This window comes from Megalops cyprinoides, unplaced genomic scaffold, assembly GCF_013368585.1.
Source record: "Megalops cyprinoides isolate fMegCyp1 unplaced genomic scaffold, fMegCyp1.pri scaffold_28_arrow_ctg1, whole genome shotgun sequence".
Classification (NCBI taxonomy): Eukaryota; Metazoa; Chordata; class Actinopteri; order Elopiformes; family Megalopidae; genus Megalops; species Megalops cyprinoides.
The window spans coordinates 614,956-635,054 of NW_023494724.1; the positions used below are offsets into that span (position 1 = coordinate 614,956).

A 20,099-nucleotide genomic window follows, 5' to 3' on the forward strand; every position below is an offset into this window, starting at 1 on the left:
GTACTTGCTGGTTCATGGCTTCTGGGTGCTATGGCTGCTGAAATGAAATCATCATATCACTGTCATGTTGTCTGGATGACTGGTGTCCTCAGTAACATGCTGCCTTTCATACATGATTCAGTTTCCCCATTAGGTTCAGTTCACAAATCATCAGCAACAGACTGCAAGTTGTTAACTGAGCTACTACTTTGTGAATATTTATCAAAGCAATTGATCCCAAAGAAATTTTCCATTGTAAAATGTTTATTTTCTCTTCTCTACAGACTCTGTGGCTGTAATCTTACAGAGAAGTCCTGTGAAAGTGTGAACTCAGCTCTAGTTAGTCAGTTCATCCCTGATAGAGCTGGACCTCAGCTACAATAAGCTGGGAGATTCAGGCTTCTATAGACTTAACCTTGAAATCCTAGTGACCGTGCAATGCTTCATATTAACAATGGCATGAAATACTGCTTTAACATAAATTACATGCTTCCATAAACCGATAGGTAGCATCTGGGTATAAATGAATCGTATGCTTGTCTTATACTTGTCAACCATGGTGTTAAAATTTTATTTCAAACTGAATGCTTTGTTTTGGGGGTTCTAGTTTGTCTAACACAATCTATGTCACAGTGTTTACTGCTGTCAAAACACCAGTTGCAAAGAATTTATATGGTCCATTAGTTAATATCTGACCTAGTAATGGTCATTTATTCATAAATTTACGATTAGGTCTTGTGGGCACATTAACAAGTTGCTTTAGTCAAATTAAATCCCCCGTAAGAACAAATTCTGAGTCGTTAAACTCAGCCAGTCAACTGGGTGATGATGTAATAGTCTCCTTCAAAATGAACAGAAATTTATTGAAGCCTACGACTGTTACATGAGAGTTATTTCTGATATTCATCTGAATTGCTATAAACTCAAAGTACCTCTGTGTTTGTTATTGATTTATTAACTGTTGTGCTATATCTTGTGTTTACACCGATGGGGAGTGCAGTCTATTTGTGTACATATATACATGAAATCTACACACAGACATAGACAATCACACACACACACACACACACACACACACAGTCTCACACACGAAAAAACACACAGATGAACTGGATCACCGGGTTACTTTTTTTCTCAGTCACAGTTTGAAGTAGAAATGCTTGTGTTGTAGTGAATTTTAGATCATTAATGTTTTTGTATTTTTTTTTTCTTTTCAGACTAAGTGACTGTGATCTTACACAGATGTTATATGAAACTGTGGCCTCAGCTCTCCAGTCAGCCAACTCACCCCTGAGAGAGCTGGACCTCAGCAGGAATAAACTGGGAGAATCAGGAGGGAAGCTGCTGAGTGCTGCACTGATGAGTCCAAACTGTAAACTGCAGACTCTGGATCTGAACTTCTGTCAGATGGGAAGTTCAGGAGTGGAGCTGCTCTGTACTGGACTGAGCAAAGTATCCACTCTGAGGTTAGAATCCTGTCATTAATTATGGTTTACATCCTCTCGTTTTTATTTGGACAGGATTATAAAGAACATCGGCAGCATATTTCTTCTTTGCTGACGTGGTTAACATTGGCATTCTCTCAGTCTGTCAGCTTTTTTAACAATAGATTCATACAAAATGATTATTTAAAAAAGGAAAATACATGGATTCTCATAGAATAGCATAGTAAAATGAAAATTAAAATGTAAAACTACAATTTTTTGTGTAGTGTGCAACCATCATATTTCCATCATTTACAGCAATGGACCTACCGACTAGGAGACTGAACAGAGTTTATATTGTCATGAGAGTTGAATTAGAAAGGAACAATTTCCTGGCCTGGAACAGCATGTGGAGGACAATGTAAAAACACTCTTAACTAGAGTTTACTGTAATGTGAGAGAGTGTTTCAGGTGTTGATGCGGGCTGTCACATGCAAGTAAAGAGTAAAGCTAACAAAGATTTTATTCGGTTCTTTCCCTCTGAAAGTTATGTTGATTATAAGATTTCAATTTGTTGAAGAGATACAGACTTTCAGCTAACAATTTTAAACCCTTGTCTGGAGAATATTTATTTTCATAGTCACATTAAGAATGGTAACCATCTTCAGCTACACAGTTAAAATCAACCTGAAATTGATCATAACTGTAACGTCTTAGATGCAGACTGCCTTGGAATATAAAGAGCCCTAGAGTTCAGTGTCTTCTATAATATCACTAGACTAATAATGGGTACGCAAACTAATCTGGTAAATTTATATATGTAGGTCAGGCAGTTAGTACAGTTTCATTTTATAGTTTTCTTAAGAAAGAACTCCTTTCACAGGACCTCATAGTAACAGTATGTGTTCCAGGACATCGAACAAAAGTTTCTGCTAGCAAAGTATGTGTTGTAAAATGCATGAAAAATACCATTACATTAGTAACAGTGGTAGTGATCATCATTTCATACATGTTGTGATCATATTGGTTTTTTAGTTTATGAACAATTTCCTACAGTGCAATATGACACTGTGTGGGAGGATGAAACTTTGTATGTAATTTTAAACTGAAGGCTGTCCTCAGTCATGGTTGACTGTGCCAGGTGTCTCTTTGGAGGAGCAGAACAGTAACAGGTAAGAAGCTCAAAGAACTGAACTGGGTCCAGACTTTAAAATAAGTTCCCCTTTGAACTGAATATATATGTGGAGTCTCATGCAGGAAGTGTCTGTTCAGTGTCTTTATTGGGGCTCTTTCTCATCAGAGAACTTGTGCTGTTGTAAGAAGAGCCTCTTCTCCCTTTGTAGAATGGATCAGTGTCGTTTCAATGACCAGTCCTGTGATCTCGTGGCCTCAGTTCTCCACCAGTCAGCCAACTCCCAGCTGAGAGAGCTGGACTTCAGCAACAATAAGCTGGGAGAATCAGCAGTGAAGCTGCTCTGTGCTGGACTGAGGAGTCCAGTGTGTGATATACAGGCTTTGAGGTAAGCACAGATGCTTCTGATCTTCATCAGTGAATCATTTTATGCAGGAATAAAGAAATAGTACGTGAGAGGGTGTGTGTTGTAAATATTGCCGAAACTGTGTTATCTTTGCTACTGTCAGCATTGTGGTGACAACATCAGCATCTACACTTTCATAAAGGAACATAAGTGTCTGCATTACCAAATCTCCAGCTGTTAGCAATGGCGCAGAAACACAGCTGGTTTGATAGTGGTGACCAAATTGCTCCATGTGAGGAAATCTCAGTTGTGGGTGAAAACAAAAAGGCAGCGATGCAGCTGTGTTGCGGTCGTTTGGAATATCCTGCACACATTGTGTAGCAGTGCAGCAGTGATGATGGATTCGCAGAAAGGGGTAACTGTGTCTGTATCTACATTCATGGATGCCACAGAGTTCATATAGCAGCTGGGCTGAAGAAGTTACATTACATTACATGCATTTACCAGATGCTCTTATCCAGAGCGACTTCAGTTACAATGGAATATAAATGTATCCCTTCAATTCAAACAAGCAACAGTGCCAGACCAGGCTAATAACATTCTCTCTCTTGTGAATACAGTATGTTAAATATGTACAATGCTGTACAGCTCAAGAGTAAATCCATAATGGTTAAGAGTATTTAAACCATCATTGTCTCTTGATGATAAAAGCAAACAACATATTGATATGTTGATCAATTTTGATTCAAAGAAAAGCATGTGAATCAGTCTCAGGTCCGCATTAGTGTTTTGTGAAATAAAAAGAAACGCACACTTCCAGTCTGATGTGCAATAATCATAGTGCTATGAGCTGAGAAACTTTCAGTCAGCTGACCTGCAGGTTACGTTCTGCAAATGAAACACATGCACAGGTGTTTGGCTGCTGCATGTTTTTAGCCTGTGCTGATACACAGTCAGAGGTAGAGGACTGAGTGCAGTGAGTGAGCTGCAGTTTATGGCAGAATCAGTCAACCCTTTGAGCTGCAATGGTGTTCAAAAGAAAGAGAGAAAAAGAGCATTCCCATCATATTACACACTCCAGGAAGGAATGTGCAAGCTTTTAATATTTCCTTTGGATTTTGCATTGTTAATTGAATACATGTTATGATGTGATTTGAAACTGCAGTGGAATTAGTTAACCAACAGGTTACTTCAAATACAACTATAGCAGAATAGCTTCTGATAGCTACTGATAGCTTCTATAAAATTAATCTGGAAATTTTAGTGACGCAATGCAATGCTTCAAATCAACAAAGGCAGGAAATACTGCTGTTAAATAAATTACAGGCTTCTATAAACTGTGTGAAACTGCTTTCCTTCAGCTGCTTTGTGAGGTTTCGCATTATCTGTTGGTTTCCATACCTTCTTCCTCCTTGTTCTTTATGCATCTGTTAGTTTGTTCAATCTGTGCCGGTCGTGTTTCTTCAGATTGACGGCTGTCTGTTTTTTGTCTCTGCATCTCATTTACAGTAAAATATATTTTTTCATAGGTGCAGCTCTCACTCTCAAGCCATTTTCATTTCTTCAGATGTTCCTTTGGGTGTTCAGAATGACTTTTGGATTCCAAGTTCTGCTCACATGTTTTATGTTTTGATGTTTTAATAGACTGTTTAAAAACTCTTGTTAGTTATACTCAAGCCATACATTTTTAGGAGTTAGAGTTGAGCAGTAGATTTGAGAGTCTCTCACCACACGGACAGGTTGCTTCAAGGTTGTTGGAGCGTGGTGGCAATCTCGCTGACGGGAACCCTGGGTTTTGGGGATGGAAGCAGCAGCAGGTGGCTGGGTTATCAGGAACCTGAGGAGTAGCAGAGAGTCTCAAAGCAGCAGCACTGCAGGCAGACGCAGTAGCAGTGATGGAGGATTTAGTCCTGGGAGGATGACCAACACTTCCACAGACACGGCACCACAATCAGTGCTGGGATGATCACTGCTATAAAGCTCAACTGACATAAAATCAGGAAGTTCAATAGGAGATAACAAATAAAATGATGCTAATGTGCTTTGATTAAAATAATAGAAGCTTTTCATGAAAATTAACAGGATCATGTGATTACTTTTCTTTCAGACGCATTTTGAAGTAGACATGCTATTGTTGTATTGAAGATTTGGTCATAAATGGCATTTTATCTTGTTTTTTCAGACTCAGTAACTGTAACATTACAGAGAAGTCCTTTGAAATTGTGGCCTCAGCTCTCCAGTCGGGAACCTCACCCCTGAGAGAGCTGGACCTCAGCAAGAATGACCTGGGAGAATCAGGAGGGAAGCTGCTGAGTGCTGCACTGATGAGTCCAAACTGTAAACTACAGACTCTGGATCTGAGCTTCTGTCAGATGGGAAGTTCAGGAGTGGAGCTGCTCTGTACTGGGCTTAGTACAGTACTCGGTCTGAGGTGTGAATCCTGTAACTAATTATGGTTGACATCCTCTCATTTTTATTTGGACATGGAAGTAAACATTTTCAGACATTAGCATATTTCTTCTTTGCTTACTTATTTGACATTGGAATTGTCTCAGTCTGTCAACTCTTGTGTCATTAAATTCACACAAACTGAATATTTCATCAAATGATAAAATCCATGGAGTTCTGTCAAATAGCACATTAAAATGCACATTAAAATGTAAAACTGTAAATTTTACTGTAGTGCACAACGTGATATTTCCATTATAAACATTAATGTCCACAAGAAGAATGAACAGGGTCTATACAGTTATGGGAGCTGGATTTGAAAGGAATAGTTTCTTGGCCTGGATAAGCAGGTGAAGGACAGTGTGAACACATTTACTCTTCGCTGGAGTCCACTGTAATATGTGAGAAAGTCTGAAGTGTTGATGGAGGCAGTCAGATGCAAGTAACTGAACAAGCTAACAAAGTATGAGTTCAGTCATTTTGCTCTGAAAGATATGATGGGTAATAATAAAGAAACAGTAAATAATAAATGAATACATTTTGTTAAAGAGATAAGGTCTTTCAGCTGACATTTTAAAACCCCTTTTTGGAGCATCTTTAGTTTTATGGTTACAATAACAATGACAACCACCTGCAGCTACACAGTGCAAATCAAAATAACCCTGATTATATCTGTAAGATCTAAGATGCAGTCTGCCTTGGAATATAAAAAGCTTGAGAATATCTTGTAGAATAACACTAAACTAATGTAGGTCTTTGAACTAATATAGTGAACTACTATGTGCAAGTCAGACAGCCAGTACAGTTTTATATTATACAGTGTTCTTAAGAAAGGATTCCTCTCTGAGTACTTCATAGAAACAGTGTGCGTAACACCAGATAGAACGAAAGTTGTCTAGCAGTAAAGTAAGTATTGTGAAATGCATGAAAATTATCATTCTAGTAGTAACAGGTATAGTTATGATCATTCATTATATGGGGTGTTAATATTGTTATTTTTGGTATATGGTGAATTTCCTCCAGTGCAATTTGACACTGTCTAAGAAGGTGGAATGTTATATGTAACTTTAAACTGAAAGTTGTCCCCAGTCATGCTTGGCTATGCCAGGTCTCTCTTTGGAGGATCAGAACAGTAACAGGTATGGAGCTCAGAGGACTGAATTAGGTCCAGACTTTAGAGTTAGAATCGATTACTGCTCGAGTCATTACTCTCACAGTGCAGTTTGATGAGTATGAATGTTCCCCTTTATACTGTAGAGTCTCAATGCATGAAGTGCGTTCTCATTCAGAGAACTTGAACTTTTCTAAGATGAGCCTCTTCTCCCTTTGTAGAATGGATCAGTGTCATTTCAATGATGAGTCCTGTGATCTCGTGGCCTCAGCTCTCCACCAGTCAGCCAACTCCCAGCTGAGAGAGCTGGACTTCAGCAACAATAAGCTGGGAGAATCAGCAGTGAAGCTGCTCTGTGCTGGACTGAGGAGTCCAGTGTGTAATATACAGGCTTTGAGGTAAGAACTAATGCTTATGCTTATCTTTATCAGGTTGTCATTTTATGCAGGAATAAAGAAATAGTACATGAGAGGGTGTGTGTTGTTGTGATTTTTGGCACAACTGTGCTATCATTGCTACTGTCAGCATTGTGGTGACAACATCAGCATCTACACTCTGATAAAGGAACATGAGTGTCTGCATTACCAAATCTCTAGCTGCTAGCAATGGCACAGAGTCACAGCTGGGTTGAATGGTGACCCAAATGCTCCATGTGAGGAAATCTCAGCTGTGGGTGAAAATAAAAAGGCAGCGATGCAGTTGTGTTGCAGTCATTTGGAATGTCCTGTGAACATAGTGTAGCAGTGCAGCGCTGATGATGGATTGACAGAAAGGTTTAACTGTGTCTGTATCTACATTGAGGGGGTGCCACAGAGTTCATACAGCAGTTGGACTGAAGCTGGTGAATGTAGAAATGGTTAAAGCAGTGCCAGAGCATGCTGGGTACTGAGGTGGGGAAGCATCAGTCAATAAAAATCCTTTATTATGTATTTCTGGATCACCCTATATTTTTCCCAAATTTTTGTATATTTTTATTATTTTGTAATGCCCAGATGTGTTGTAGACGATTCCCTGTAGCTGCAACCCCCACCAGCAACCTGGGCGGGAACAGACATCTTCCTCTGAAACATGTGATGTCAGCCATCGCCTGTATACGCACCGCAGTCCCCATGCTGAGATTACACAGTCATGAGTCAGAGGAGGACACTTCATATGCAGCTTAATGCAGTCAGAATGTGATCGTCCGACTGACCATTGGGTGTGGCTGCTAAGCTACAAGACAGAAAAGACCCTGGCAGACTTAACCTCCTCTGTATCCCCGGCAGAACAAAGGCAGTTTATTCCACCGCTGTTGGTTCCTGATCATTGTTAGCTAATGACATGGCTGGGAATAGAACCCAGATCATAGATCTCAAACTTTCACGTGAAACATCAGGTACTTTTACAGACTGAGCCCCTGGTGAACATAAAAATCCTTCTTAAGGAAGTGAATGGACTTAGACGCAGACCACAGGTGCTCAGGTTCCAAACGGTTTATTGAAGTCGCAGGGCAGGTTTGGAACATCAGAACAGGCAGGGTCAAAACCAAGGAAGCAGTCCGAAGCGGGGCAGACGAGGGGCCGGGGTCGTAAACAGGACAGCCAGGCAGATCAGGCAAACAGATCCGAGCGGCAGGCAGAGAAGAAGTCGGGGTGTCGAAGACAGGGCAGACGGGGTCGGAACCAAGCAGGCAGGCGGATCAGGCAATCAGGGCAAAACGGCAGGCAGAGACGAAATCGAGGAACAGGCGAGGTCAGCACAGGAAACTCCAACACAGAATATACAAGCGGGACCGAGACAGGCAAAAAAAAAAAAACACTGCAACAAACTAGCAACAAGACAGCAATAAGCAGGGTAGACATAGGGCTGGACTGATGAGGAGATGGGATACAGGTGGGCAGGCAGGCAGGTGGAGATGATCAGGAAATCAGGTGGGCAGGGACAAGGCCGAGAGCAGGGCAGGGCTGGAACACATGGGAACAGTAAACGAAAGCACATGAACCACTTTAACAGACAGGGAGAACAACGAAACAACAGCTAGGGGGCCGCAGTACTGACAGTACTGACCAGAGGGAAGAGAGGTGTCACTCACCTGAACCGTCACCAGTGTGAAGCAACCGATTGAATAATATCAGCTGTTTTGGCATCTCATCACCTGTTTGTCTCCTTACCTTCGTCCTGCTTGTTCTTTATGCATCTGCTAAACTGTTGAAGACGTGTCAGTGCTGTTTCTTTGGATAGACTGCAGTGTGAAGTATTTATCTGCACCTCATTTACAGTAAAACATATAGATGTCTATATTATATAAAATATCTGAAACAAGTCCAATCAAAGGAATAATTTGTCCTTCTTTCTTTCACCAAAAACTTCTTCCCTTCCATGAATAAGCTCTGAGAATTGAGTAGATGACCAGGGGATTGTTGCTCTCCCTTTTTAGAATTAGAATTAGAATGATCTTTATTGTCCTTATACTCAGATACAGTGAAATGTCGCATGGCTTCTCCCAAAGTAGTTAAAATAAAACATAAATAAAACAATATGAATGAATGCAGTGCCAGAAAGACAGCACTAATAGCAGCACAGAGGTTGTAAATAAACTGTGTCTGTGGTAGCAGTTCTGGGGGGCGGAGGTGTGTGTGTGCGTGTGTGTGTCAGTCTTTGATGTGTGTGTGTGTGTGTGTGTGTGTTTGTGTGTGTGTGTGTGATGTGAACATTCTCATTGGAGACTGATAGGTAGTATCTGGGTATAAATGAATCTTATTATTGTCTTACACTTGCCATCCGTGGTCTTAATTTTTTTTTCAACCTGAATGCTTTGTTTAGGGGATTCTAGTATGTCTAACACCATCTATGGCACAATGTTTACTAACATTAGAATGTCCGTTGCAAAGAATTTATATGGCGCATCAGCTAATATCTGACCTAGTAGTGGTCATTAATTCAGGAATTTAGGATTAGCTCTTGTGAGAACGTTAACAAATTGCTTGAGTTTTAAAGCGTAAAATACTGTCTGCCTTAATGGAATTGGATGCTGATGATAACCAGTCCCAAATTAAATCCCCCTTAAGAACAAATTTTGAATTGTTAAAATCAGTCAGTCGACCGGGTGGTGCTGTAATAGTCTCCTTCAAAATGAACAGAAATTTATTGAAGCCTACGACTGTTACATGAGAGTTATTGCTGATATTCATCTGAATTGCTGATAACTCAGAGTACTTCTGTGTTTGTTATTGGTTTAGTAACTGTTGTGCTATATCTTGTGTTCACAATGATAGGGACTCTAGTCTTATTTGTGTACATATATCTACCTGAAATCTACTTAAAGACACACAGTCAGACACACACACACACACAGTCACACACGGTCACAAACACTCACCAACAAACAGACACACACACAAACATATAGAGACACACATGCAAATACACAGTCACACTCACACACACACACCAATGGACAGACACACAAATATGAACAGACACAATACACACACGTACACATACACACACAAACAGACTGTCAAAGTACTTTAATAAAAAATGTTTAATCGATAAAATATTTTCTGTCTTCCAATGCAGATGTACAGGATCAGCTGGTTACTTTTCTCTCTGACACAGTTTGAAGTAGAAATGCTTTTGTTGAAGTGAATATTTGATTATTAATGCTTTTTTGTGCTTTTCTCTTTTCAGACTCAGAGACTGTGATCTTACAGAGACTTCCTTTGAAATTGTGGCCTCAGCTCTCCAGTCAGCCGCCTCACCCCTGACAGAGCTGGACCTCAGCAAGAATAAGCTGGGAGAATCAGGAGGGAAGCTGCTGAGTGCTGCACTGATGAGTCCAAACTGTAAACTACAGACTCTGGATCTGAGCTTCTGTGAGATGGGAAGTACAGGAGTGGAGCTGCTCTGTGCTGGACTGAGCAAAATGTCCTCTCTGAGGTGCGAATCCTGTCATTAATTATGGTTTACATCCTCTCATTTTTATTTGGACAGGAATGTAAAGAACATCAGCAGCATATTTTTTCTTTGCTGACGTGGTTAACATTGGCATTCTCTCAGTCTGTCAGCTCTTTTAACAATAGATTCATACAAAATGATTATTTAAAAAAAGGAAAATACATGGATTCTCATAGAATAGCATAGCAAAATGAAAATTAAAATGTAAAACTACAATTTTTTGTGTAGTGTGCAACCATCATATTTCCATCATTTACAGCAATGGACCTCCCGACTAGGAGACTGAACAGAGTTTATATTGTCATGAGAGTTGAATTTGAAAGGAATAATTTCCTGGCCTGGAAAAGCGTGTGGAGGACAATGTAAAAACACTCTTAACTAGAGTTTACTGTAATGTGTGAGAATGTTTGAAGTGCTGATGCGGGCTATCACATGCAAGTAAAGAGTAAAGCTATCAAAGATTCTATTCAGTTCTTTCCCTCTGAAAGTTATGTTGATTATAAGATTTCAATTTGTTGAAGAGATACAGACTTTCAGCTAACAATTTTAAACCCTTGTCTGGAGAATATTTATTTTCATAGTCACATTAAGAATGGTAACCATCTTCAGCTACACAGTTAAAATCAAACTGAAGTTGATCATAACTGTAAAGTCTTAGATGCAGTCTGCCTTGGAATATAAAGAGCCCTAGAGTTCAGTGTCTTCTAGAATATCACGAAACTAATAAAATGTACACAAACTAATCTAGTAGGCTAATATATGTAGGTCAGACAGTTAATAGTTTTATTTCATAGGTTTCGTAACAAATAACTCCTTCTGTAGCATCTGATAGTGACAGTATGTGTTCCAGGATATGGAACTCAAGTTTCTGGTAGTAAAGTATGTATTGTGAAATGCATGAAAAAAATGATTACATTAGTAACAGTGATGGTGATGATCATTTCTTATGTGTTATGATCATATTGGTTTTAAAATTTAAACTGAATGCTGTCCCCAGTCATAGTTGGCTTTGCCAGGTCTCTCTTTGAAGGACCAGAACAATAACAGGTATGAAGCCCAAAGAACTGAATTAGGTGTAGACTTTAAAGTAAGGATTGATTACTGCTCAAGCTATTACTCTCACAGTGCGGTTTGATGACTATGAATGTTCCCCATTGAACTGAATATATCTGGTGTGTCAGTGCAGGAAGTGTGTGTTCAGTGCCTGTATTGGGGCTCTTTCTTATTCAGAGAGCTTGTGCTGTTGTACAAAGAGCCTCTTTTCCCTTTGCAGAATGGATGAGTGTCATTTCGATGACAAGTCCTGTAATCTTGTGGCCTCAGCTCTCCACCAGTCAGCCAACTCCCAGCTGAGAGAGCTGGACTTCAGCAGCAGTAAGCTGGGAGAATCAGCAGTGAAGCTGCTCTGTGCTGGACTGAGGAGTCCAGCGTGTGATATACAGGCTTTGAGGTAAGCACAGATGCTTATGATCTTTATCAGTGAATCATTTTATGCAGAAATAAAGAAATGGTTCATGAGAGGGTGTGTGTTGTTGTGATTTTTGACGCAACTGTGCTATCATTGGTACTGTCAGCATTGTGGTGACAACATCAGCATCTACACTTTCATAAAGGAACATAAGTGTCTGCATTACCAAATCTCTAGCTGTTAGCAATGGCACAGAGTCACAGCTGGGTTGAGTGGTGACCCAAATGCTCCATGTGAGGAAATCTCAGCTGTGGGTGAAAATCCCCCTGACAAGGGGATTGTTCCTCTCCCTTTTTAGAATTAGAATTAGAATGATCTTTATTGTCCTTATACTCAGATACAGTGAAATGTCGCATGGCTTCTCCCAATGTAGTTAAAATAAAACATAAATAAAACAATATAAATGAAAGCAGTGCCAGAAAGACAGCAGTAATAGCAGCACAGAGGTTGTAAATAAATTGTGTCTGTGGTAGCAGTTCTGGGGGGCGGAGGTGTGTGTGTGTGCGTGTGTGTGTCAGAGTCTTTGATGTGTGTGTGTGTGTGTGTGATGGGAACATTCTCATTGGAGACTGATAGGTAGTATCTGGGTATAAATGAATCTTATTATTGTCTTACACTTGCCATCCGTGGTCTTAATTTTTTTTTCAACCTGAATGCTTTGTTTAGGGGATTCTAGTATGTCTAACACCATCTATGGCACAATGTTTACTAACATTAGAATGTCCGTTGCAAAGAATTTATATGGCGCATCAGCTAATATCTGACCTAGTAGTGGTCATTAATTCAGGAATTTAGGATTAGCTCTTGTGAGAACGTTAACAAATTGCTTGAGTTTTAAAGCGTAAGATACTGTCTGCCTTAATGGAATTGGATGCTGATGATAACCAGTCCCAAATTAAATCCCCCTTAAGAACAAATTTTGAATTGTTAAAATCAGTCAGTCGACCGGGTGGTGCTGTAATAGTCTCCTTCAAAATGAACAGAAATTTATTGAAGCCTACGACTGTTACATGAGAGTTATTTCTGATATTCATCTGAATTGCTGATAACTCAGAGTACTTCTGTGTTTGTTATTGGTTTAGTAACTGTTGTGCTATATCTTGTGTTCACAATGATAGGGACTCTAGTCTTATTTGTGTACATATATCTACCTGAAATCTATTTAAAGACACACAGTCAGACACACACACACACACAGTCACACACGGTCACAAACACTCACCAACAAACAGACACACACACAAACAAATAGAGACACACATGCAAACACACACACACACACGGTCACACACAGTCACACACACACAGCAATGGACAGACACACAAACATGAACAGAAACACATATGAAAACACACACATACACACACACACAAACAGACTGTCAAAGTACTTTAATAAAAAATGTTTAATCGATAAAATATTTTCAGTGTCTTCCCATGCAGATGTACAGGATCAGCTGGTTACTTTTCTCTCTGACACAGTTTGAAGTAGAAATGCTTTTGTTGAAGCGAATATTTGATTATTAATGCTTTTTTGTGCTTTTCTCTTTTCAGACTCAGAGACTGTGATCTTTCAGAGACATCATTTGAAACTGTGGCATCAGCTCTCCAGTCAGCCACCTCACCCCTGAGAGAGCTGGACCTCAGCAAGAATGACCTGGGAGAATCAGGAGGGAAGCTGCTGAGTGCTGCACTGATGAGTCCAAACTGTAAACTGCAGACTCTGGATGTGAGCTTCTGTCAGATGAGAAGTTCAGGAGTGGAGCTGCTCTGTACTGCACTGAACAAAATGTCCTCTCTGAGGTTAGAATCCTGTCATTAATTATGGTTTACATCCTCTCATTTTTATTTGGACAGGAATATAAAGAACATCAGCAGCATATTTTTTCTTTGCTGACGTGGTTAACATTGGCATTCTCTCAGTCTGTCAGCTCTTTTAACAATAGATTCATACAAAATGATTATTTAAAAAAAGGAAAATACATGGATTCTCATAGAATAGCATAGCAAAATGAAAATTAAAATGTAAAACTACAATTTTTTGTGTAGTGTGCAACCATCATATTTCCATCATTTACAGCAATGGACCTCCCGACTAGGAGACTGAACAGAGTTTATATTGTCATGAGAATTGAATTTGAAAGGAATAATTTCCTGGCCTGGAAAAGCATGTGGAGGACAATGTAAAAACACTCTTAACTAGAGTTTACTGTAATGTGCGAGAATGTTTGAAGTGCTGATGCGGGCTATCACATGCAAGTAAAGAGTAAAGCTAACAAAGATTTTATTCAGTTCTTTCCCTCTGAAAGTTATGTTGATTATAAGATTTCAATTTGTTGAAGAGATACAGACTTTCAGCTAACAATTTTAAACCCTTGTCTGGAGAATATTTATTTTCATAGTCACATTAAGAATGGTAACCATCTTCAGCTACACAGTTAAAATCAAACTGAAGTTGATCATAACTGTAAAGTCTTAGATGCAGTCTGCCTTGGAATATAAAGAGCCCTAGAGTTCAGTGTCTTCTATAATATCACTAGACTAATAATGGGTACGCAAACTAATCTGGTAAATTTATATATGTAGGTCAGGCAGTTAGTACAGTTTCATTTTATAGTTTTCTTAAGAAAGAACTCCTTTCATAGGACCTTATAGTAACAGTATGTGTTCCAGGACATAGAACAAAAGTTTCTGCTAGCAAAGTATGTGTTGTAAAATGCATGAAAAATACCATTACATTAGTAACAGTGGTAGTGATCATCATTTCATACATGTTGTGATCATATTGGTTTTTTAGTTTATGAACAATTTCCTACAGTGCAATATGACACTGTGTGGGAGGATGAAACTTTGTAAGTAATTTTAAACTGAAGGCTGTCCTCAGTCATGGTTGACTGTGCCAGGTGTCTCTTTGGAGGAGCAGAACAGTAACAGGTAAGAAGCTCAAAGAACTGAACTGGGTCCAGACTTTAAAATAAGTTCCCCTTTGAACTTAATATATATGTGGAGTCTCATGCAGGAAGTGTCTGTTCAGTGTCTTTATTGGGGCTCTTTCTCATCAGATAACTTGTGCTGTTGTAAGAAGAGCCTCTTCTCCCTTTGTAGAATGGATCAGTGTCGTTTCAATGACCAGTCCTGTGATCTCGTGGCCTCAGTTCTCCACCAGTCAGCCAACTCCCAGCTGAGAGAGCTGGACTTCAGCAACAATAAGCTGGGAGAATCAGCAGTGAAGCTGCTCTGTGCTGGACTGAGGAGTCCAGTGTGTGATATACAGGCTTTGAGGTAAGCACAGATGCTTCTGATCTTCATCAGTGAATCATTTTATGCAGGAATAAAGAAATAGTACGTGAGAGGGTGTGTGTTGTGAATATTGCCGAAACTGTGTTATCTTTGCTACTGTCAGCATTGTGGTGACAACATCAGCATCTACACTTTCATAAAGGAACATGAGTGTCTGCATTACCAAATCTCCAGCTGTTAGCAATGGTGCAGAAACACAGCTGGTTTTATAGTGGTGACCAAATTGCTCCATGTGAGGAAATCTCAGTTGTGGGTGAAAATAAAAAGGCAGTGATGCAGTTGTGTTGCAGTCGTTTGGAATATCCTGCACACATTGTGTAGCAGTGCAGCAGTGATGATGGATTCGCAGAAAGGGGTAACTGTGTCTGTATCTACATTCATGGATGCCACAGAGTTCATATAGCAGCTGGGCTGAAGAAGTTACATTACATTGCATGCATTTACCAGATGCTCTTATCCAGAGCGACTTCAGTTACAATGGAATATAAGTGTATCCCTTCAATTCAAACAAGCAACAGTGCCAGACCAGGCTAATAACATTCTCAGACCAGTGAGTGTGAGCATAGCCGTATTCAAGCCCTACCACAAGATAACTTGTGCAGTCTGATAAAAATCCAGGTATAGTATGATACAACCAGTCCCACAACACAAATTCATAATACATCATAATACTACACATAAAATTAACATCAACTGGAAAAAGTAGCAGGTGTTAGGGGTGGGGACAGAAGTGTAGCCGAGATGCAGTCTGAAGAGGTGGGTCTTTAGTGTGCGTTGGAAGATGGCCAGTGATTTCGCCGTCCTAACCCCCGTGGGGAGTTCATTCCACCTCTGAGGGACCAGTACAGACAGGGATCGTGTCTGAGAAGAGCAATCCCATCGGGTCGGGACAGCCAGTTGCTGTGTGGATGCAGAGTGCAGCGATGTTGTGGGAACATAGGGTTTGAAGATGGGTCATAGGTATGAGTTAAATATAAAAATGGCTAAGCAGGGGCAGCACCAGTTAAAGAATCCTTTTTATATAATGTTGGATTGGCCAATGATTTCCCCAAATTTTCTCCAATTTTGGAATGGCCAGGTGTGTTGTAGAAGGTGCCCTTTAGCTGCGACCCACTCAAACAAACCTAAACTATCACCAATGTGTAGTACCACCTGAGTGAAGCACAGCAGCCATTTTGTGGCAGAATCTCCCACTCTTCCTCTCACCCACTGGGGTGCAGAGGGAGAGATTTATTCAGCCAGTTAAACTGGGGATCATTAAATAGCCAGACTGAGTCAGAATCACTTCTACTCTTTACCAAAAGTGCTGTGGGATGTTTAACCTTCTACAGTGAGGCAAGACCTGGGTTTAACATCTCACCTGGAGGAAGGTGTCTCTTACAACAGTGATCCTTAACACTGATTTTGCATGTGATGGATTTTTTTGTAGGTAATCCAGTAGAGACTGTAATCTGTGTGTCTGGTTTCCTTTGCATTAGCACTCCTCCTCCAGCAAATATCATTATCTGCTGTGGAGAGCACTGTATATTAGGGGGTCACCAATGTGTGGCTCTACGGCCTCATGTGGATCTTCTGAGCTTCCTGTGTGAAGATGAGAAAAGCTTTGGGCCAGACACCTCATAAATGTAACATCCTTATGTGCTAGCCAGCACAGTATGTGCACTATGGGACACCGTAGTAGGGTGATGTAGAAGTCCCGAGATTCAGATGTACATGAGTTAACAGCGGAATAAATAAGCACACAGTGACAGTGGTGTCGATCTCGTTTATTAAACATGCCAATGGGCAAATACAACAATAAACACCAGCACAGAATAATGTCTGTCACTCACTGCAAATTGCAGAAGCATTAAAAATGCATGCGATTATAAAAGACCTACTGCAAGAAGAAATATAACAAAATGATACCTATTCACACAGTTTGGTTTAAATCTGCTCAGTTATCCTTATTATAAAATATTCAGCAGCTACGATTGTATTAACTGTTTAAACCTTGTGTTCCAGGCTTAGTTTCAAACAAACATTCATTTGTAGAATTGAATGAATGCACTGAGGTGTATTTTCTCTTCTCTACAGACTCAATGGCTGTTACCTTAATGAGAAGTCCTGTGAAAGTGTGATCTCAGCTCTACAGTCAGTCATCTCATCCCTGAGAGAGCTGGACCTGAGGAATAATAACCTGGGAGATTCAGGAGTGGAGCAGCTCTGTGCTTTACTGATGAGTCCAAAGTGTAAAATCCAGACTTTGAGGTGAGTTATGCTGTCTGATAATCATGAAGATGTACCTGTAAAGTAACTGAAAGCATTATTTAGTGAGAGAGAAAGAAATGTTTGTTTCTTGAGGACGAATACCCCTGACTGCAGAGGGTAAAGATGCAGAGAAAAAACCAAGGGCTAAATTTAGATGGTGTTAATGACTGCTTCACTGCATAGTGGAAGACTGTCTACTTATTTCAGCAACATGACAAGATCAGTAAAGGTTGACTGAGCTGCAGTTATCAAACATTGAAACATTCAAAAGTGGAATATAAAATAGTATGTATTTTCAAGTGAATAACAGTAAGATTTTGTTAATAACAGTGATGGTGACAATGAGCACAATTATTATAATGTGTTATGTCATTTTATTTTGAGGATATATGAAAAGTTTATTCAAACACAGTATGGGAACATTGAAGCACTGAGTGTAATTTCAAATTGAAGGCTGTTTCTGTTCATGGTGAGTCAGTTCACTCCTTGGAGGAACAGACAAGTATCAGATACAAAGCTCCAAGGGCTGAATTAGGTCCAGGCTTTAATGTAAGGATTATAGTTTAGTTCAAATCAATTTAATATAATTCAATTGTGTAGAACTTTTTACAAAGGGATTTTGTCTCAAAGCAGATTTACAGAGATCCCACCCCTCGACCCTCAATAGCAAGGGTACAGAAACAGTAGCTAGGAACTCCTTTGCTAATTGGAAGAAACCTTGAGCAGAACTCAACTCAAGAGGGAACCCCTCTGGTTGGCATTGGGCAGTTGAATTAGGGGAGTGGTGGGGAGGGAAGAGTCTGAGGAGGAGGGGATGGTCAGGTTGGTGGGACTACTGGCTGGCTGGGCCAGGTTGCTGGGCCCAGTCAGACAGGAGAGCAGGTGAGGCATGTGGAGCTGGCCCAGGGGAGCCGGGGTGGGCTGCTCCATCGTTCCTTGTATCTGAAGCCCTAGAAGGTTCTCCAGAGAGGGAAGGAGGGAGGAGAGAAGCCGTTAATAGAGAAATGTACATGAAAGGAGTAAGGATCAATAAGATGAGAGAGCGAGAGAGAGAGAGGAGGTAAGAGTAGCCTGCATGCAATAGGAAACCCTGACAGAATAAGGCTATGGCAGCATAACTAAGGGATGGGAGGCAGAGGGCCAGCACAGCCATGAGGGCAGACCTGAGGCTGTCACCACCAGATCACAGCAGGAACTGCAAAGCAGAGAGTTACTGTGCCATGATATAGAGGCAGCACTGACAGCTCAGTCTACCAGAGACTCTGTCAGTCCTTCAACCCCCATCCCTCAACTAAAGGGATTCCTGAAAAACCATCACACTATTCTCTCTGTGCAGTTGGAAGAGTATTAATGTTCTCCTTTGTACTGAGTATATTCAGATTCTCAGTGCAGGAAGTGTGTGTTCAATGTCTTGATTGGGACCTTTTCTTATTCGGAGTAAAGTGTCTTGTTGTAAGAGCCTCTTTACCCTTGTAGAACTGATTGTTGTCGTTTCAGTGACCAGTCCTGTGATCTCGTGGCCTCAGCTCTCCACCAGTCAGCCAACTCCCAGCTGAGAGAGCTGGACTTCAGCAACAATAAGCTGGGAGAATCAGCAGTGAAGCTGCTCTGTGCTGGACTGAGGAGTCCAGCGTGTGATGTACAGAGTTTGAGGTAATGAACAATCTACATCAGTGAGTCTTCTTGTGAATACAGTATGTTAAATATGTACAATGCTGTACAGCTCAAGAGTAAATCCATAATGAGTAAGAGTATTGAAACCATCATTGTCTCTTGATGGTAAAAACAAACAACATATTGATGTGTTGATCAATTTTGATTCAAAGAAAAGCATGTGAATCAGTCTCAGGTACACATGTGTGTTTTGTGAAATAAAAAGAAACAAACACTTCCAGTCTGATGTGCAATAATCATAGTGCTATGAGCTGAAACAATTTCAGTCAGCTGACCTGCAGGTTACGTTCTACAAATGAAACACATGCACAGGTGTTTGGCTGCTGCATGTTTTTAGCCTGTGCAAATACACAGTCAGAGGTAGAGGACTGAGTGCAGTGAGTGAGCTGCAGTTTATGGCAGAATCAGTCAACCCTTTGAGCTGCAATGGTGTTCAAAAGAAAGAGAGAAAAAGAGCATTCCCAGCATATTACACACTCCAGGAAGGAATGTGCAAGCTTTTAATATTTCCCCTTGGTTTGTGCATTGTTAATTGTATACATGTTATGATGTGATTTGAAACTGCAGTGGAATTAGTTAACCAACAGGTTACTTCAAATACAACTATAGCAGAATAGCTTCTGATAGCTACTGATAGCTTCTATAAAATTAATCTGGAAATTTTAGTGACGCAATGCAATGCTTCAAATCAACAAAGGCAGGAAATACTGCTGTTAAATAAATTACAGGCTTCCATAAACTGTGTGAAACTGCTTTCCTTCAGCTGCTTTGTGAGGTTTCGCATTATCTGTTGGTCTCCATACCTTCTTCCTCCTTGTTCTTTATGCATCTGTTAGTTTGTTCAATCTGTGCTAGTTGTGTTTCTTCAGATTGACGACTGTCTGTTTTTTGTCTCTGCATCTCATTTACAGTAAAATATATTTTTTCATAGGTGCAGCTCTCACTCTCAAGCCATTTTCATTTCTTCAGATGTTCCTTTGGTTGTTCAGAATGACTTTTGGATTCCAAGTTCTGCTCACATGTTTTATGTT

The 20,099-nt window shown here is 40.2% G+C and overlaps 1 protein-coding gene across 1 annotated transcript in view; it reads left to right on the plus strand.

Annotated features, from left to right (window-relative positions):
• LOC118772320 (NACHT, LRR and PYD domains-containing protein 12-like) overlaps nt 1-20,099 on the plus strand; it is a 104,136-nt gene that overhangs the window by 28,708 nt on the left and 55,329 nt on the right. The window contains exons 8-9 of the mRNA XM_036520591.1: nt 264-322; nt 2,812-2,923. Coding sequence (XP_036376484.1) covers nt 264-322; nt 2,812-2,923 — 171 coding nt within the window. The remainder of the gene's footprint in view (nt 1-263; nt 323-2,811; nt 2,924-20,099) is intronic.